The sequence below is a fragment of the Stigmatopora nigra genome, chromosome 12 (assembly GCF_051989575.1).
Source record: "Stigmatopora nigra isolate UIUO_SnigA chromosome 12, RoL_Snig_1.1, whole genome shotgun sequence".
In the NCBI taxonomy this organism is placed as follows: domain Eukaryota; kingdom Metazoa; phylum Chordata; class Actinopteri; order Syngnathiformes; family Syngnathidae; genus Stigmatopora; species Stigmatopora nigra.
The window spans coordinates 2,554,825-2,576,497 of record NC_135519.1 but is presented as its reverse complement, the minus strand read 5'-3'; the positions used below and the strand labels follow the sequence as shown (position 1 = coordinate 2,576,497).

The 21,673-nt window shown below is 39.3% G+C and overlaps 1 protein-coding gene across 1 annotated transcript in view; it reads right to left on the bottom strand.

Annotated features, from left to right (window-relative positions):
- Positions 1-1,980: 1,980 nt before the first annotated feature.
- The window catches only part of ehbp1 (EH domain binding protein 1), a 137,140-nt gene continuing 117,447 nt past the window's right edge, over positions 1,981-21,673 (bottom strand). The window contains exons 22-25 of the mRNA XM_077730432.1: positions 12,351-12,450; positions 11,628-11,701; positions 3,498-3,612; positions 1,981-2,710 (exon numbers count right to left, since the gene is read on the bottom strand). Coding sequence (XP_077586558.1) covers positions 2,620-2,710; positions 3,498-3,612; positions 11,628-11,701; positions 12,351-12,450 — 380 coding nt within the window. The 3' untranslated portion in view covers positions 1,981-2,619. The remainder of the gene's footprint in view (positions 2,711-3,497; positions 3,613-11,627; positions 11,702-12,350; positions 12,451-21,673) is intronic.

The following is a 21,673-nucleotide window of genomic DNA, read 5'->3' as shown; positions in this document are numbered from 1 at the left end:
AGAAGGCTGACACCTGCCGGCCCGCTTGCGCCAGCCAATGGGGGAGACACTTCCGCATAAGAGACGGCCGTGGTGGCCAATGCGGTGAGCGGATACACGCCAGGGCCACACCTACTCTGGCTTTTACGCCCCGCCTCTCTCTCTCTCTTTCTCTATCTCGCTTCCTTTCCTCCGAGGCCCTCCTGCGCTTGTTGTCGTCGAAAACCCATTAGGCGTTTTAAATGTTTTTCCCCCTCGTTATTTCAATATTTTAGTTGTCTATTTTTCATACTAAAAATAAAAAAGTAGATTTAAAGACTGTGAATATTAACATTGCTTCACAAAAAACAAAGCAACTAACTTTTTTTTAAAGAACGCAAATTGATATCGAATGTCGTAAAACTAGTAGCTTTTTATTTTAAAAAATGCATTAGTATTATTTTTTTCTATAATCTAAATATTTTGGTGTGATTCTTGTTCAAAAGATAGTTTCTGAAACATGTTCAAATTACTCTTATTATAGCTTCGAGATTTTTTTTTGTAGGGAGTGTTTCACGTTTAAATTTAAAATAAACATTGAATTAATCCATTTGGGCGTTTATTTTCTCTAACGCACACGTACACGCACGCACAAGCGCACACACTCAAATACGCTCGGGGCAGCCTCATGAATATTAATGAGCTCTAATCCCCATTTAGAATTACATTTGAGGACGTAAAGTTGAATAATAAGGGAGCACCTTGACCGCAAATCACACACATACCATTTAGATAAATAGAATCATTTCATAGAGTACAAGAAGAAGAAAAAATGTTGTGAAAATGACTTTGAAATGTTGCAGAAGGCCTCCCATAACGACCCCATTAAAAAAAACAACTAATAATAATCCAGATCTTTCTCTGAATGCTTTAAAAAGAAAAGAAACGACACAAAATGTGCTTGTTTCTCTTAGTATATGCTTCTTCTTGTAGCGGTATCAAGTGACCAGGCATCTTTTTTTTATTTTTCTAATCCCAAATTGTGCCCGAATTCCTTTCTGGGCCGCTAAATCTGAGGATTAAAGCGAGCAGGAGGCGGAGGAGGAGGAGGAAAAGTTGCTCCCTCCATCCCTCCTTCATCCATCTATACTTCCATAAATCCATCCCCAGTATGGAGCAGCAGTCGTCCACTGCAAGTGATGTTGGACATGGACACGGGGCCTGTGGGTGCACGCCTGGGATGCTTTGAACTCCAACGACATGATTTGAGGGATTTGCAAAATCGACAGGCAGGTAAGCCTTTTCTTTTTTTCCCACCCCAACTCTAGCTAAAAATGAAATGTTTCCATGTTGTGAAATTGGAAAGAAATGTTTCCATATTGTGAAATTGCATTATTATGAGGAGGAAAGGGGGATATTTGGACGGCAAGCTTCATCATCCGAAAAAAAATGGCCCTGCCCCATCCCCCCCACCCTAAAGTCCACTTTTAATGGATCTATTCTTTTCATTTTAATCCGTGATGTGACAAGAGCCATAAAACAAAGTCAAGTGGGGCCGATTAAAAATGGGGAAAGTTGGAATGAGAGGAGGAGGAGGAGGAGGAAGAAGAGTTCTGTCACTCTTCATTTGCTCCGATTCCGTAAGAGAGACATGAAGGCGGAAGGGCGGACGGGAAGGCGGGGGAAGCCGAGCAGCACCGGGCCGCCACGCAGCGTCTCCTCCCCGGCAGAGCTGGCCTCGGCGTGCCGGGGTCTAATGGAAGTCTCAAAATTCCGCTTTTACAATATAAAATAGGAAACGCTTAACATTCATGCTTCGACTTTTTACCCCTCCATAAATGGAAAAGAACTACACATGTTCAATCCACTGGGGAATTCAAGTAAGGGGCCTGGGGGGGAAATTGTGGTTAAAAAAAAACAATGGCATCTTTCAAAACTCAAATTTGAACAATTGGAAAAATGTCATATTTGCGCTTCAGATATTTTCAGTCACTTGAAACAAAATAGTCGCAAGGCATGTAGTGGAGTACGAAATGCACAAGGTCTTTATTGAAGGTTGGATTTGAAGCCTGTGGTATAAATAAAAGAGAAGTAGTGAAAGCTGATTGGAAATGTGGAAGCAAATGTCAATAAATACCAATTCAAACAGGGGTTGGAAATAAAGGGATGACAGTTTGACATAAAAGCAGCTTATATAGGACAATAAATAATAATACATTTTACACTTTGACTGCACCTGGACTCACGTAAAACAAAAAAACAAAAACTGATGGGAAAAAAAATACCAGTTTTTTGGGGGTTTTGGGGAAAAAAAAGACTTTTTGGTAAACTGCTTTCAAGCAAAAACATCCATAAAACAATAGCAGTTCTGAGCAATTTAAGATATACTACAGTAAAAAGTTGTAATGTGAAGGAAATAAAAAATACAAAGAACATTTTTTGGGGGGGGGGGGGGGGGGGAACATTTCCTTTTAAAAAAAGTTCACCTGGTCGTCGTTGAAAAATCAGATGTGGGAGAAAACATCAGAGACGTTTTGTACCTGGAGAGTTCCCACGTTTGACTTGCGACACCCCCCAAAATCCTCACTAAAGTACCGCACGGCTTTTAAAGCATGAAATTTGAAAAGCATCAGACGAAGCTACTACGTGTTGTTTACGTTGTCACTGAAGGACACACTTCTCCTCTTTCTTGGCCATCTTGCCTTTGTTCTGCTCCAGCGTTCGCTCCAAGTGCTCGTCCTCCTCCTCAGCCCTGCGTCCAACGCACACACACACAAACACACGCGCAAAAAACAAGCAAACATCAACAACAAAAGCAGTACCAAAAAAAGGAGCTGCACCCAGAACAGCATCACAACATCAACGTGGGTACAACTTCAAAGACTAGAACCATTACTAAAGCAACCTGAAAAAAAAAACTCCCAAAAAATAAAAATGAAACATTCAAAAACATCAGAAAAAATGGAAAACACAAGAAAATTGACGTCAAAAAAGGGAGAAAAATTAAAATTCAAAGATCATAAAATTGCTTAAAAAATCAAAACAAAAACAAGATGCTTAAAAAAACATTAAAAATAACCTAATAAACTCATTTTAAAAAGACGAAAAATTTTCACAAAAAACTGTCTGTTCATTGTGCTGCATAGAAATGAGGGTCAAGTGGAAAAAAAAAATGAACGTCTCCCTTCAACTGATGAAAAAAACATTCCCTGCCACTTTATGCTTAAATTGGGTTTAGTTTTTCAACAAATCTATTTAAGTTCCTTTAAGATCATTTACAGGCACAATTTCATTACCTGTGGACAAAAGTCCACATTTAATGTCATTGCTTTTAGAAGGCTTGTTGAATTACAACATTTGCTGTTTTGCTTAGCCAGACCACAGCACCATAGAACAGAAACAGTTCATCCTTCAGTACCATTGACAGCAATAGATGCCCAATCTGTTGTAAATGGGATCCATGTCAAACTCCCAGTTCTAAATGGATTGGACGACTATAGCCGTCAATGGCAGCAGTGCATGTCACCAAATGAACTCACTCTTTCTCTTGTGCATCCAGGTCTCGTACCAGCGCGTCACGCTTGTTGACGAGCAGGACCAGTTCGTCTAGCAGCAGCTGCTCTCGACGCTTCTGCGCTTCCGTCTTCTGCCAATCTGATTCACCGGAACAACAACAACAAGAATCATTCAAAAGGTCACCACTGTCTGATGATGACATCATTAAAAGTGGATTTTCAATTTCTGGCAGGAAAGGAGGGCTATTACATTCCAGCAGATGAAGTCAAATTTGCTGAAGTTGCATTTGACAAAATAGTTTTTTTTTTTTACAACTAAAAGTTGCAAAGTGGGATATTGATTTTACGCAGAGGTTGATTGTTGTTAATTTGGCAGATATTGTGCTCAGTTGCAGTATAATTTGACCAATAGCCAATTGGAAATCGACTGGATTTAAGTATTCATTGCAATTTATATTTAGTATTTTTCTATTTTTTTCAGCATCTTTGTTATGTTCAGATTCAAATTGAAATAAGATTCATTTCTAATATTATAAGTGATTTTTTTCCCTCTCAAAAATTAAGTTGCTATTAATTTAGGGACATTTATTTGTGCAAATATTTTTTTATGGTGCACAGAATAAAGAGGATTGTATTACCCATTAAATACACTTGTCTAATATTTGTTGTTAATTTTCTTTTAAGTTTTAAAAATGTGTTTCTTGTTGTAAATCTAATACAATATAGTTTTGAAATAAAAAAAACTGCTTTTTTCTACCACTTATGTGTTCAAGATTATTTGTACATTTATTTATTTTTCATTTTATGGTTTAGTCTTGTTTGTTTGTTGAACACATTTCACGTAAAGTTATATTAAAGCACCAACTGATTTTGTTTTCATTTGCTGTCCCAAAATATGTTCATTTCATTTCTGTATCAACATGAAGAAAATGTTGATCAAGTTTGATTAAACAAATCAAAAAAATATTAGTGATGGCGCGTTACCCCCCATCCTGTCCCTCCTGCCTCCAGAGGCTGAACAGGAAGGGGCCCCCATGAGTTCCCACGGGGGTTCAGGTAGGACCCCCACCCAAATCCCCATCCGCCTACCACAGGAGGAGGTAGGTAGATGAGGGGGGGCATCCACAGGGGATCCTACAGAATAGACACCCTACACACTTTGACACATTAGAAGCACTAATTCCATCATTTGAAACTCTCAAAAAAATTCCCATTTGCAATAACATGAATGGAAATTGATTATAAACTGGTTGTACTTGTGGTTCTTGTTTCCATGCCAATATTGTGCGCATGCCTGAGCTCTCTCTGGATTGGCTCCCCTCTTGTCTTTGAAGTCAAGCACTTAGCCAAGTCAACACACCTACAATATTTGTCCTTAAGCAATCACCCTTTTGCTCAATTCAGATAAAATTATATAATATATATATTATATATAATATAAAACTAATAATACAAATATGGGCATGTATCTATGTATCTATGTATGTATATATATATATATATATATATATATATATATATATATATATATATATATATATATATATATATATATATATATATATATATATATATATATATATATATATATATATATATATATATATATATATATATATATATATATATATATATATATATATATATATATATATATATATATATATATATATATATATATATATATATATATATATATATATATATATATATATATATATATATATATATATATATATATATATATATATATATATATATATACATACATACAAACACACACACACAACATGCTTATTTATTTATTTATTAACATATTTATTACCTATTTATTTACGTCTAAAATGTCTTTTCCTGGGTCTGTAATTTCACCCTCTTGCTACTGTGACAGTGAAATTTCCCAAATACAAGATGAATAAAGTTAGCTATTCTAATCTCAAATATTAGATGTCACATCATTACAAGGCATTGACGCCAATAGACGTCCATTTGGACGCGAGAAGCTGCCAACGACGTCTGTCACCGTCAATGGAAGCCAATAAAAAAAAAACGTGTGTAATGCTACCCTTTGTGTGTGTGTACTGAGTACGGGTTGGGGGGGTACAGAGTTGTCAATCACACGTCTCCAGGTCCCGCCCCTCTCATTAGGAAGGTAAACAATAAAGAGAGGAGATGAGAGACGAGAGCGGAGCGAGGCAGGCTGGGTAAGCAGACACCCGCCAACAAACACAACCCCCCCCCCCCCACACACACACACCCACCCCTCCTCCGGCATGAGGTTCCACGTAGGGGAAAACCTGGCCCGCCGCTGGCACGCATTTAGATAAAGTCTGGCCGTGCATGGTAACCAAGTGAGTCGGCACAAGGCACACAAGAATGTGCTGCTACAATCCCCCCCCCCCCCCCCCCTCTAGCCAGGCCTGGATATCCAACCCCCCACAAACACCCCAACATTTAATGCATTCAAAAGAAAGAGGAGCGCTTCATACAAGTGAGGAGTTGTTGATTTTCGCTTCGTAAGAAGCAATATAACTCAGTTTTGTGTTTATAGCTGGCTGACGAGAAAAGTAGACGAGAGACGCAAGAAGGTACAACTGTTGCCTAAAGCCGGGTAGGGAACCTATGGCTCGGGAGCCATATGCGGCTCTTTTGATAGTTGTGTATAGCTGTCCAAGGTGAAAAATGGAAACCCCTGGTGAAAGTACTGCATCCCGAACGCACCAATCGGAGCATCACGTCGGCACTGTGCTGATGCACCATATTTTTTGGACTTTCATTTTAACTTTTGCTTCATAGTTTGGCTTTTGAATTATGTATTTTTTGTCTTTGGCCACTGGACAACATGTTATTTTTTTCTTAGGCTAAAGTTATCTAAAAAAATGTTAAATTATTTTAACAGATGCCCAATTAGCCTGTTGTTTTCCCATTTACTATTGTTACTTCGGTAGAAGTGTGTTCTTGGTTTCCGATAAATTTAAACATTGCCCTCCGAAAAATGCGACTTATACTCCAGTGTAATTTTTTAAATATATTTTTCTTCTTCAACGTGCAGTTTGACTGGTGTGACTTATACTCAGGTGTGATTTATAGTTAGAAAAATACAGTACTTTGGACTTTGTTTCAAGAAAATCATCTGAAAGTTGAAATTCTTCTCATTATTATTTCTTTTTCTAATTCAAATTTGGAAAAAAAGATTGGTTTTTGATTTCAAAGCATGTGGGTATATTTATACATTTGATGTAATCCACATGAGAGCCATTTATAAACTGTTGTTTGCGAGGTAAAGACAAACAAAGGTCATTTTGTTGATTTGTTGCAAAATACATGAAATAGGTTTCAAGATATGCACTAAAATGGACTTTGGGTGAGAACAATGGAGTGCTGAATATCTGATATATAGCAAGCAAACTTTTGTCTCCTCAGTTTTTAGGATTTTTTGGTAAGGCCCAAACGGGGAGTCGGGTGTTGCAACACAGTAAAATTGCAGCTCCCTCATTTACTTCTGTATCAAATTGCACTGAAATTAAATAACAGACCGCTCTCTCCCAAAATACATCACCTGAAAACCAAATGTTCTTTTGGCATAAAAAGATGGAAATAAAAACATCTCTGAACAACACTTCATCTTGTACTATAAGTGTTTCTCAACCTTTTTTGAGCTGTGGCACAATTGCATTGAAAAAATTAAAGGGACAGCACCACCTGAAAATCTTTTCATTGAAAACTTTGTCGCCTATATTAACAATAGTTATAAGTTTTAACAGCAGTAATCATAAAAACCTCCAAAATTATTCCAAAATCAAATTTTTCACACTGACTTAATGTCCCCGAAAGTTGATATCTGCAAACCCTGAACAACTTCTGTTTTGAGTGATGCAGAAATAAATCATGTCATGTTTTTAAAACCCACAATTAGATGATTTATCTCCAAATAGGATTTAAATTATGAGAAAAAAATGTTATCCTCACACAGACTTTACATCACCAAAAGTTGAGGCCCTGGAAACCAAACAACTTCTGGCTCATGTTGGAGAAAAATAAGCAACAAAATGACTGTTTCATAATTTGAATGTTGTAATAGTATCATCTATAATTTAATGTTCATCATGTTTTGATCTCAACTTTGCAATAATTAAATTCTAATCTCATTATATTCATATACATTTTTCTCTCTATATGTGCTTCTATATATGTAGGTGTATACAGGATGGCTCAAAAAATTTACTCACTTTTAGAATAAAATGTACTCACTAAAGGTTTTCTGGTCATTCTAAAGTGAGTACATTTTATTCTAAAAGTGAGTACATTTTTTTTGATACACCCTGTATATATTTCAGCAACACGGTTATTAATTTATATATTTATCCATGTATTTATTTATTAACTTACTATTAACTATCTATTTATGTGTAAAATGTGTTTCCTATTTCTGCATCTTCACCCTCTTGCTACTACGATAAAGAAATTTCCCGAATACGGGATGAATAAAGTTATCCAATCCAATCCAATATTACATTGTATGACTTCTTGCAATTTCCCAAGGCGCGCCTGACCATTGCTTACGGCACAGTGGTTGGGAAACACTGCTATAATACATACAGGTACGAAGTAAAAAGGAGCAACACGAATTAACACAAAAAATAATCGCGGCTATGTTGCAAAAAAAGGGAACTGTTGTCCGATGAACATTTGTTGCCACGCTAAACACATCTTGAATAGTCGCCGATCCGATTGCTTTCCATATTGAGACTAATCAATGGAGGCCGAGGCGCCGCCCTACCGCCTTACAAAACCCAAATAGATTTACAAACTGTGTGTATGCCAGGATAAGCTCCTGCATAGGATTACATATTGATTTTAAACATATAAAAAAAATCTTATCATATCAAAGCGTAACAGGAAAAACTCTGGGACCCGACTATGCATAAATCCCTTTTAGACGCTGAGAGGGTGTAAAACACGCACGCACGTTCACAGGTGTGAATGTGTAAGCAGATAAAGAGGCCATCGTGGATCAATTTTGCCGAGGTGAGATGAGACCGTGGCATACAGATGGCATTTCCGCACCTGGCATCGCACCAACACACGCTCTGTTTCAACAGCCACTCACTGTCTATCTAGGAGCGCTGAATGATATTGTTTTGTGGTCATTGACGGTGATGGACGCCCGATCTATCAGAATTGCGAGATGGCGCCACCCAATGTGTTGCCGCAAATGAACGCCCCATTAAAAAGCCAGTGACTGTATTTGGCTCTAGTGAACGGGTGCTATTTGGAATGAACTTTTGCAGAGTCCGTTAGAACTCGGTTAGGGCGATTATTCAATTGTGATTGTTGATGGGGATATTAGAATGATACGGTGAGCCATTTTGAGGCAATTAATTGATCAAATGTGGTGGGAATGTGTCTTGTTTGCTAGTTCTTGAAATGAGAAAATTAGGGGGGCCATTTTTCAATTGTGATTATTGATGGGCAAACATTTTATAGCCACTTTGAGGATCCTCACTGAGGCTTTAAATTGATCAAATTTTGTGGGAATGTGTTTTGTTTACCAGTTGTTAAAATAAGAAAATGAGAGGGGCCATTTTAAAGGAACTTCTACAGAGTCAGAACATGGGTTGGGCGATTATTCTATTGTGATTATTTTATGGCCACTTTGGGGATTCTCTCTGAGACTTTTAATTGATCCAACTTCGTGGCAACCTGTCTTGTTTGCTAGTTCTTTAAATGATAAAATTAGGGGTGTTGGGGACATTTTGAATGAACTTCTACAGAGTTAGAACATGGGTTGGACGATTATTCAATTGTGATTATTGTTGGGGATTTTTTTTATGGCCGTGGTCATCCACTTTGAGACTTTTAATTGATCAAACTTCGTGGGAACGTGTCTTGTCTACCAGCTCTTAAAATAACAAAATCAGGGGGGCCTTTTTGAATGAATTTCTGCAGTCAGTGAGAATTATTAAATTGTGATCGTCGATAGGAGAAAATTTTAGGACCACTACAGAGATCGATCCAACCCAAGAAATTTTGAGATACAGCCATTTGACACAGCCATGAGAAGCTGCTTATGATTTCAGCGCACTTTCTCACCGCATCTCCCTCATTCAAAGATCTCTATGAGCACTGGGCGGAGCGGTGCATTTTTTCCCATGTATTTTGGCAATAGTCAGTGCAGAATTAAGGAAGCACAAATGGTCCAAAGCAAGGCGGTGCAATGAAGGGTAGTGGGAAGAAAAGGCGTATGATGACAATCGATATTAAGCACGAAATAATGGAAAGCATGAATGAAAGAAATACATTAAAACATGGGTAGTGTACTCGTGACTGAGTTGGCCCAAAAGCCGCGGTGGAACATATGATCCTCTTTGCCTTGGTTATTGATTGCACAAGGTTTAAATTTAGTGTAACGTAAGATCAAAACTTTTTTTCAACTTCATTGACCACCATTGACGAGTATGTTTCAGTGTCATTAACGACAAATGCTCAAAAAATATGTTTTTCCATTGTAATATCCAGTTTTTTTTCAGGTATTTTTTCAGAAGTTGGGAACAAATTAATTTGTATTTAGTTCATTTCAATGGGAAACGTTGATTTGAGATGCGAGTAAATCGACATACCAGCTCAGTCCCGGAACACATTAAGCCCGTATCTCAAGGTACGACTGTATTTGAGTTGTGTATGCAAATACTCAATACTAAATAAGGACAATCTCTCAATCCCAAAACATAGTCACACACGTTAGAGCAAAAGCTAAAACAGAAGTCGGCATGCTCTCTCACTCCTTGCTCGACTACACATGTCTTGCCCCTCATGACCCCTCCCCCTCCTGCTCTCTTGCTAATTACAATTGATTTATGATGGAGCAGGTAGCTTATCAGCAAAATGACAATGGTCGCACAGAGAGCTGCGGAGGGGAGTGATGGTCTTATTTGGGGCTGCTCAATGTCGAATCGCAAAATCAATTAGCATTGATTGGCCGAAGGTTCATTTTGCCAAAGAGGACGCCGTCGAAAGGGATTAAACTTTCCCCTGACCCCCTTCGCCAACTTTGATGCGACACAATAGCAGCAGAGGTGGGATGTTTAACGCGCTTCAGGTAATAAAAATTGTGTCGCGGCTCTGCATTCCGGCATCGGCTAGTTGGGCCTGACCGATAGCATTGATCAAGTATCAGCCGGCCACTGCATCTTAATCCTCATCACACAATTAACTAAGTCGTTGGCTGCCAGTGTGAGCGATCGGCATCTAATTCATTTGATGTGAGAGGATGACAGTGAAGGAGTTAGCATCAAAGATAGACAACATCGATGGCGCCTCCTCAGTAATTTGAACACCATTTATTCGAGAAATCTTCCATTTCAAACCATAAACCGGAAGTAGCAAGAAATTGGACTTTTTTGTTGTTGTTGCAGGTAATGAAATCAGATCAACGGAAACTGCCTTGATTGAATCTGATGCTTATATATTACTGCCAATTTAAAATTTGAAAGTCAAAAGCGAAAAATTGCCTCTAAACAAAAGCAGATAAATACCTATTAAACAAGGATTTATTAAGAAAATTAAAATTGATGCTCTTTTTTTTTCTTTATCTGAATTCAGAAAAATGCAGAATGTGGTCAATCGTGGAACTTTTCGGACACATACTTCGCCTAGTTATTTCCCAATCAATGGGCCATAAAAATGACATTATGATGAACAACAAATTCATATTGTAATATTATAAGATTCCAATCATAATATTACATGATTCCAGTCGTTTTCTTGCTTCTTTTAATGTAACATAAACCCAAAGTTTTTTTTTGTTTTACAGGCATCAACCTTTGGTGACAAAAAGTCTGCACGACCTCAAAACTGCTATTTGCCCAATTTCAAAACATTGAAGTCATTTTGGGCGAAATTCTGAGAGAAAAATCAGTACATTACTTATTTTGAAATCAGGTGAACCAGAAGTTGTTTGGGGTCCAAAAATGAGTGTACTTTTTTGTGTTTTCTTAATTCCTGTTGATAAAATGCACCTGAGAACTACTTTATACTGTAAATATTGGTGACAGAGTTTTAAATGGGAAGATTTTCAGCTAGTAGTGTGCCTTGAGATTTTTACGTAACCCAAAGGCATCAACCTGACCCAACTCTCAATGGTGTGTGTGTTACCTTCAATGGCCAACATGGCGCGAAGCTCTCTGTTGAGGAGTTCGAAGCGTCTCTCCAGGTCGTGCTCTTTCTCCCTACGGGCGGGAGGGAGGAGCAAAGTTCATCAATATGTTAATGACTAAATCATTACTGCAGGACGCCCACATAAACAAACATCGATCGGCACACTCGCCGGGAACCTTCTCACAATTTTAATCTAGTGCCGCACACACATCGCTTCCACCACCATTCTGTGTGTGTGTGTGTGTGTGTGAAATGACATCACGGCAGGTGTGTGTGTGCGCGTGGCACAAATTCAATTCTTTCCTCTTTCAGCCATATTAAAAAATGAGCCCTAATAGAATTTGTCCTTGACGCTTGTCTTTCCCGCACAAAGAGGGACCACAAAGGCCGTATAATAAGCCCTTCTGTCAATTGGCCACTTTAAAGGACCCCCCCACACTCCGCACACACACACACACACACACACACATCCACACACTCTTTGCTCGTGATATAATGTGATTAGGAATACTTCAATCTCGCCGCCCGCACGCTTCCAGATCCTTGCCTATGTGTTATGTGTGTGTGGACGAGCTGAGCATGCGCACACACACACACACACACACACACATCCCTTGATGGTATACTCACAGAGGAGCAATAGGCGTATATATATAATGTGCACATTTCTATTGATTTGATGTCAATCAATCAGAGAGTAAGTACACGGCGTGAACGTACAGTAGAGAGAGTTGGTTCTGTCGTCTGATGAGGGCGTTCTTCTTGTTGACCAGCATGAACCACTCCTGCATCATGGCCTCCTCCTCCTCCTTGTTGTTGCCTGTGCACACACACACATATACAAAGTTACATTAAAAAAAAGGATGTTCCATTTTTGTTCAGATTTTTGTCTTGATTAAAAAAAAAGCATGTTTCATAATGATTAGCTCCACAACTGACTCATTGACCACCATTGATGTTTATATTTCATTGTCATTGATGACAAATGATCACTGTCGCCACCCCTCGATTAAAATGGATTGGATATAAATCGCCATCAAAAGCTGCCAAAAGGTTCACATATTATAAAAAAAAAAATACAAATAATTAAATTATAATCACAGCTATCCAGAATTGTTCAAAATTATATTTTAAGGCCATATCTATACTTCTATATTAGTAATTATAGTTAAGTTTTTGTTGCAACCACAAGATATACATTATATATACATATACCGTATTTTCACGACTATAAGGCGCACTTAAAAGTCTTAAATTTTCTCCAAAATAGACAGTGCGCCTTATAATCCAGTGCGCCTTATATGTGGAAAAAAACAGAAAACCAAAAAGGAAAAACCACCACTGTCGGACAAATGCCTGAACTGAAACAATACTGTAAATATGCAGATGCCATCTTAGTTTACAAAATCTTCCATCATATAGCTCCTCCCCCACTGCAGGATTTTTTACAAAAAAATCCAAAAAATCAACAATGGCTGGCTCTAGAGGTGACTGTGTAGTGAGTGCTGCATACCTGGAAGTCAATAGCAATTACCGTATTTTCACGACTATAAGGCACACTTAAAAGTCTTAAATTTTCTCCAAAATAGACAGTGCACCTAATAATACAGTGCGCCTTATACATGGAAAAAATGTCACTCATTGAGGGCGCACCTTATAATGCGGTGTGCCTTATAGTCGTGAAAATACGGTACAAACATACGGACGAAGGCTCTCTCAAAGAGCCCCTCTGGTTATATATTTTGAGCTTCGTGTTTACAGTCATTTAAATACCACTTCCTCGTTTTATTTCAGATTGGTACTGAAATCTATCATGCAGATCAACTGTTTTGTTGTGGTGAGCACTGATGGGTTAAGAGGAAAAAAAATTCAGACAGTGGACCACTTTAAAGGTTCCGAGTGTGCATATATGGAACACGAGCTACGTGTTGTGCACCCGTCACTCAAGTGATTTGAATAAGGCTGATTTCCAGCAAATAAAAAATAAGTGAGACCAATATTTACCCCACTTTGTCCCAAATAAAAAAGCTGCATTTTATTCATGGCTCACAAAAGGCGTCTGTGTGTGTATATTGGCTCCAGTGTGATGTCATTCTATTATGGGCAGCGGGATATTAAAGTCGGGATTTAGTGGTGTTCTGGATTACAGTAGTCAACTTTCAAACAGACGCCAGCGGCAGGATGAAGGCGGGTCAGCGTGCCGCCTGCCAGTCCAATAAAACAAGCAAATAATCACAGCAAATATTAAGCTCCTGTGACATTGTGGCGGCCTGCAAGACGAACGCCGTAGGGGATTAGAAATATCCCACATACTCAACGCCTGCCAAGCAGAAGCTTTTTTATTTCAGAGGGAGGAGGCGAGGGAAGGAAGAGGTGGGACAGAATGCAATGACAATCAAAGGGTGTCAGACCTTATATTAACTCTTTGTAAACAAATAAACATGACCAATAAAATATTGTATTAATCTGTAATGCAAAAATAACAATAAAGGTTAACAATTTGTATTGTAACATGAGCATTCAAAGCTAATCTTCCCGGTTTAAATGAATTGGACACCCATCGCCATGTATGTCATGCAATTAGTTATCGTATTTACTCGCATATAAGCCGGTCGTGTGTATAAGTCGCAGTTTTAAAATTGTCTAATTTTAAAATTTCTCACATTTAAGTCAAACTCTGATTCACAAATATCACCTCCATATTCATGGTTTTAATAGGGAGTACAAATGTGAGACTTTGTAGGGAAAATCTTAAGAAAAATCAACCCATGTTGTATTTCTGAGATACTGTATGAATCAAAAGCACATTATAGGGTCAATATCATAAGGAAGTTAATATGACTGTCTTTGTGAATGCAAAATATCAAATTATTCAATCTGAAAAAAATATATCTTGATGAGAACCTGATGCTTTTTAAAGACAGAAATTACAATATTCTTACCAAAAGTTTAAGATGTGTTTGGCGGACAAATTACTTCTAATGTCGAAATATCTTGATATTTTTCGATGGTTCATATTACTGCAATAGTTTCACTTTCGAACAAGAAATAAAAAAGATATTTAGTTTTAGGTCGTAATCACAAATGTGCAATCATTTCCATACGCTGAATTGTCGGCAATTTTTGCTCTCGGCACCTGGTTTACATTGTCAGCCAATTCTTAGCTCAAAGCTAAGTTGGGCACCATGTTTGATCAACAAAATGGACGTCTGATTGTCGCAGTTATCGCTCTGCTAACATGGCGGCCACAAGCGCGCACAGATATGATCACACACTTACAAGATATGAGCGATACACCAAGCCAACATCTGATTGTCTGTGTCGAGTGGATAAAGTGACAATAACAAGTGCCCTCGGTTAGGAGGATATCGTCCGAGTCGGTTAGTTTTTATGGATAATAATAGTAATAAGAGATGGGATTCAAGGATCCATGCCTGAAGTTCAAAGGGAAGTTGGCCATTTTGGGAAAAAACGTCTTTCAGAAATTGCTTAAAATGAGAAATAATAAAAGCATTCGAAACCTGTGTCCTCTGCATTTATTTGTTTCCTTCTAATTTCAGAAAAATAAATATGAAAAACAAGCCATGTGTGTCAACAAAAAAGGGAAAAACGCTTCTCCTGCAAGGAAGGCCAAAAAGGCACACAAACCATCCAAGTATCCTTTGATTGACCCATTTTAGTCTTCAAATTCAACGAAACTGGGAAATGATTGGTCACTGACCATTTCCCTGATGCTTGTTCATCAGCATGCATCCTAAACGAGCCGATTTACAAAATTGCTTCCATTCCCCTCAGGGCTGTTTTTCTCCCTTCAATTACCTGTCTCATTATTATTGTCACAGGCGCCATTATCCCGCACATTAGGCGGATGAAGAGCCCGGGCGCACTTCAGGTAATTAATATCGCGGAAAGGCAGGCCTCGCTCACCTGCCTCTCCCCGCCCCCATCTAAAAGATATTTTATTAGCGGGCCAGTTGGTGCACAAGCCCCCGGAACAAAGGCCTCGTTAACGGCCGCCTCAACTCGGCGGGTAGCCCCCCACAGGACGCCGCCCGTGGCTCGGCGTGTGAGCGCAAAGAGAAGCGAGAAGAGGCTATCCCTGTTCATAATCTCCACACAAAAGGCATCACATCCTGATAACGCCGTGATCTGGCGCTACACATGGTGGGGGGCTGTCTTTTATTAGCAAGGTGAGTGGTTCATACTATTGGCTATTAGCTCTTGGACAAGAGCAGGTACGAAGCAAGCCAAGAATCCCCGTGCTAGGGTAGCCGTGCCCCCCGTGCACCCCATTCAATGGCTCACAGGGCCCTTGTGTGGATGCTTTCTATTTGGATTCAATGACACCGAGAGAGAGATTCAACAAACAAACGCAGAACAACAGCGGGAATGCTCGCCAGAGAGACCATCCAACTGAGACGGATGAAGCAGACCCCCACAGGTCTATCTATAAAAGCCCAGACCATTAAAAGATTGGTGTTTTGGCCCCTCCCAGTGGAATGGACGCCGATCAGTGTCAATGACAATGAAACCTGATTCATTCATGCTCAATACAAATGGACAGTGTGTCAATTAGTACAGTGCCTTGCGAAAGTATTCGGCCCCCTTGAACTTTTCAAACTTTTGCCACATTTCAGGGTTCAAACATAAAGATTAAAACTTTTAGTCAAGAAACCTACAAGTGGGACACAATCGTGAAGTGGAACGACATTAATTGGATTTTTGAAACCTTTTTTTTAACAAATGAAAAACTGAAAATTGGGGCCTCTAATATTATTCGGCCAGTTTACTTTCAGTGCAGCAAACTCGATCCAATAGTTCAGTGAGGATATCTGAATGATCCAACGTTGGCTGATGATGACAAATAGAATCGACCTATGTGTAATCATGTATCTGTATAAATGCACCTGCAATGTGATAGTCTCAGGTTTCTATTTAAAGTGCAGAAAGCCTCATGAAGACCGAGGAACACACCAGGCGGGTCAGAAATACTGTTGTAGAGAGGTTTAAAGTCAGATTTGGATACAAAAATATTTCCCAAGCTTTAAACATCTCAAGGAGCACGCTGCAAGCAATCCTGTTAAAATGGAAGGAGTACCAGACCACTGAAAATCCATCAAGACCCCACTCTAAACTTTCACATTAAATAAGGCGAAGACGGATCAGAGATGCACCCAAGAGGCCCATGATCACTCTGGATGAACTGCAAAGATCTACACCTGAGGTGGGAGAGTACACTGCACAAATTGGGCCTCTATGCAAGAGTGGCAAGAAGAAAGCCATTTCTAAAAGATAGCCATAAAAAATCTTGTTTAAAATTTTCCACATGCCACCTGGGAAACACACGAGACTCTTCTCTCGTCAGATGAAACTAAAATTGAACTTTTTGACCACAATGCAAAATGTTTGGTGTTAAAAGCAACACAGCCTGACACCCTGAACACACCATCCCTGTTGTCAAACATGATGGTGGCAGCCTCATGTTCTGGGCCTACTTTTCTTCAGCAGGAACAAGGAAGATGGTTAACATTGATGGGAATGAGAACTGAGCTAAATACAGGATCATTCTGGAAGAAAACCTTTTGGAGTGTACAAAAGACCTGAGACTCACGGGGGGACTTGTCTTCCAACAGGACAGTGATCCAAAACATAAAGCCAAATCTACAATGGAATGGTTCACAAATAAACATGTCCAGGGGTTAGAATGGCCGACTCAAAGTCCAGACCTGAATCCAATTGAGAAGCTGTGAGCAGGGCTGAGGACAGCTGTTCACAAGCGCTCTCCAATCCAACCTCACTGAGCTTGAGCTGCTTTGCACAGAAAAATGGACAAGAATTTCAGTCTCCTCATGTGCAAAACTGATAGAGACATACGTCAAGCGACTTGCAGCTGTAATTACAGCAATAGGCGGTGCTACAAAGTATTGCGCATGTGTGAATATTACACGCCGCACTTTTTAGTTTTGTATTTGTTAAAAAAGATTAAAATAGACAATAAATTTTGTTTGACTTCATGATTGTCACACTTGTTGATTCTTGACAAAAAGTTTTAGTTTTATATTTTTATGTTTGATGCCTGAAATGTGGTAAAAGGTTAAACAGTTCAAGGGGGCCGAATACCTTCGCAAGGCACAAACCCACAGAACAACTTTTCTTAAATGATCAGCATCATCATCTAGCAGCTAAGTGACAAATGCTGAAGTTCTGTTTTTACATATTTTTTTCTTGTCAAGCACAAAGTCCCACTAGTGGAAATTATGTTTCTAGAGTCAACAATTCCAATGATATGAATTTTTGGTTTTCAAAACTAATTTTTTGTTGTAAATAGAGAATATGAACTTCCATAAATAGCTAGAACACCTATTTCACACTTTTCACAACTTTTCACACTATTACATTATTAAAACTATGCATGACATTTGATATTATGTTAAATGTTACTTAAATAATTAGCAACTGTATTACATACGATTCAGTTTTAGAGAGTTGGGTTTAATTGTTAAGGTAATTAGCAATGTTGGCCAGTCTGCCACCAGCAACGCGACCAAACGTTGCAAAATCCACAAAATGAGGAACTTGCCAGTAGTTCAAGATCACGCCCAAAATGTCATGGGCATTGTGGTGAGGTGATCGCAGTGTGAGAGCACGCCAGACTTTCTCTTTGAATGATACAAGCAAGGGGGCTGTGCCGGTCCCACCTGCTTGTTAGAATCAAAAGACAATTGTTGCACTATTAACTTTTTTTTTTTTTTTTTTAATGGTTGTTTAACAAAAAAAAGATTTAGTTCACACACTTAAAGAAGGAGAAGAAATCCAATCGTCTATTAGGATCCAACAGCCGTTTATGACCACCAGAAAAAAATTCAACGTTCTATGTTGCACAGTTTGGACAAACATAGCGAGAGAATCTTAACATACACACACTCACACACCCATAAATCACGCTTTATAAGGATTATAGATCAAATAATTCCACTTTGAACCATGCAATCCAAAGCTTGCGCATTTGCTCTCGGATTCGCCGTCCCAATGCGAGACCAATCGGCGATGCAATCGTTGCGGATTGCTGTCGCAGCGTCTCCGTGTAAATGGCCCCCGAGTGAAAGAAAGGGGTGGGAAGACAACTTGGAGGGACACTTAGACTCTTTCAAAAGCTTGGGCACTTGAGAGGCATACACACACACACACACACACACACACACACACACACACACACACACACACACATGGCAGTCCTCTCTTCTGCTTCACTCCCGCGTCAAAAAAGGCGGCGATGACCCGACGGTGTAGCTTATTAACCCCTCCATCAGCTCTTATCAGCCAATGAATAGCTCCGTCATCTTGGCCTCCTCATCCTCATCTTCCTCCTTAATATCAAGGCTTTCACCCCCACCCCAGGCCTGTAATATAACATACACAGCCACACGGCTTTCTAAAAGCACACACGCAAAAAATGTCGGAAGGGGAGGTAGTGCCATGACGTCATTTGCGCTTGTTGCGGACCAGAAAACATCAACAGTGGAGTGAGTTGCTGAATGGCAGATCTCTCCTCTTCTGTGCTTTGAAGGCATTAAGAGCCCTACTCTCCTTCTCAATGTGCAGCCTTAAATGCTTTTCCTCTCTTCTTCCCCTGTTTTTGTCAAGCAGGGGCCACCCAGCAGAAGGCAACTGATGCAAAACAGTGCAGTAATCTCCCCCACACCCTCAAAACAACACCATCCAACTCACACAGGGGCAATGGGATTTATACTTGGTGTACAGTTAAATCCCGCTAGTATGGATGCCCAGGAGTGCCAAAATTAAATAAAACACTTGTTTGTATTAAATTTAAAGATTTATTGAACTATGTATATATCTGAATAAATAATTATCTTTATTCCCACATTTAAAGATAGATTTCATTGTAATTTATTCAAATTTTATTCATGAGTTTCTTAAAATTATTATTCATTTATTTACATTTGTATAGGCCTAGTGGACGGGTGGATACCCCATTGGCCCCAAAATTTTGAGATCGAGGGTTAGATCACAGGATAAACGGTATGGAAAATGAATATTTCCATTGAACTACGCTGCTTGGATTGGAGCCCAATCACCATTAACTGCAGTGAGTGATTTAAAAGAGCACTATTTTCACCCTTGTATCAAACAGTTAAAAGCTATTTCAATACCTTGCCTACAACCTAGCTTGACTCTGCCGTTTTGGGACGTCTGTTGATAAGCCGAGGCTCGGTGAGGCTAAGCTAGGGCTAAGCCAGGTACTTTAGCTCCCCCGAGTGCATGTATTTACACACACAGTGAGGTGTGAAGCTCGCCCAGAGAGCTTAGATGGGTGGTGGGGGTGTTTAGGTTGACCAAGAGTTGACTAAGCGCTACTGTCAACTTTGGCAATTCAGGCCGTGGCGTTAATTGTCGGCAGCTTAGTGCAACGGGCTCAACATGGTGGCTTCGCAGTATCGTGTTTCGGGTGGGGCGGCACGTGGGTTTTCTTTCACAGCGTAGGTCTTTTTGGGTGTAAATGTGTTGACGTGGAGGAGGGGGTTTTGAGACAACCTTAGGAGGTGGGAAACTTGTGTGAGCACCCCTGCAAAGTTAGACCTCCGCAGCAAAACAACATAAACAAACAGCTCGTAAAACACATTTTACTGATTGACACAAGTCTCTAAAAGCATCATCCAAAAGGTCAAAATAAATTGCAGAAAAAAATGTCGTTCCCTTAGTTTAGCACCATTTGCTCCAATCCCAGCAGAGCCCAATTTTGTGAATGAGTGTGTGGAAGCAAAAAGCCCCCCAAGGAGGAATACCCCCTCCCCCTGCCTACTTCCACTTGCTGATGGACATCTACAATCTTTTTAGCATAAGTAGCTCCGCCTCCTCTATTAGCCACCATGTGACTGTGTGTGAAAGAGAGGGAGTATGCAAGTTTGACCCCCGCCTCCTCAGGGTAGATGTTAGAACAAATTTGAAGGGTGTCATATTACACGCGTGGTGACATTTTGGGGGTAGGGTAGCGATGATTAAATGGTAAATGAATTAATCTGCATCAGTGGGCTAACAGTCATCCCTGTTTTACTCCTTATGTTGTTCGCGGATGGGAGAGAAAGAGAGACTTGACGAATGCGCTCGTAACGTAACAAACCTTAAATCTAACGTAAATTAACTTAGATTCCTATACACACACTTGACTTGAATTGCTTGCACTAAATTGAAATCTTATTGTACAATAACAAGGTTAATGTACTCCACTGTGGTTTTCGAAATAAACTTCCTGCTTCTCCATACGTATTGGCGAGGCAGCTCATTCACGTGCACACTAATGTTTTTTGATTATTTCATGCTTAATATCGATTGTTATCATACGCCTTTTCTACGCACCACCCTTCATTGCACCGGCTTGCTTTAGACCCATTATTTTTCCCTTAATTCTGTACTGACTAACACAAAAAACACGGAAAAATCTAATGCTGCGCCAAGTCCTCGTAGAGATCTTTGCACGAAGGAGATGCGCTAAGAAAAATCATAAATAGCCTTTCTCGGCCTGGTCACCTGGCTGTCTCGAATGCTCGTATCTCAAAATTTTACCCGTATCTCAAATTCCCCATATGTCGGGGCACTTATATGTCAAAGTATTATTGTAGTTGCTGACCTAATACACATTCAGTCCCATCTTGCCTCTAGTGGCGGCTTTGATAATGTTATCTGGGTTAAAAAAAAGTGTGTTGGATCCAAAACACTGTTTTAGTCACATCGAGATGAACGCTTTCACTGAGCAGATTTTTGGTAAATCTTTAATTTATCAGGTTTTGGACAAGGGATTTTTTTTGGGAATGACTCTTACTTTTAAACAAGACTTTGTGCATATTTTTTTAAAGAAAGGAATTAGCGAGGTTAAAACATAAAAATGATGACACAAACTAATGTTAGTTCAACTATGAGAATCACGTTTTTCAAAGGAAATACAGTGTTACCAGAATGTTACATTAACCCAGCACTTCTCAATTATTTTCTGTTGCGCAAAACAAAAAGAATTAAATGTTTCGCGA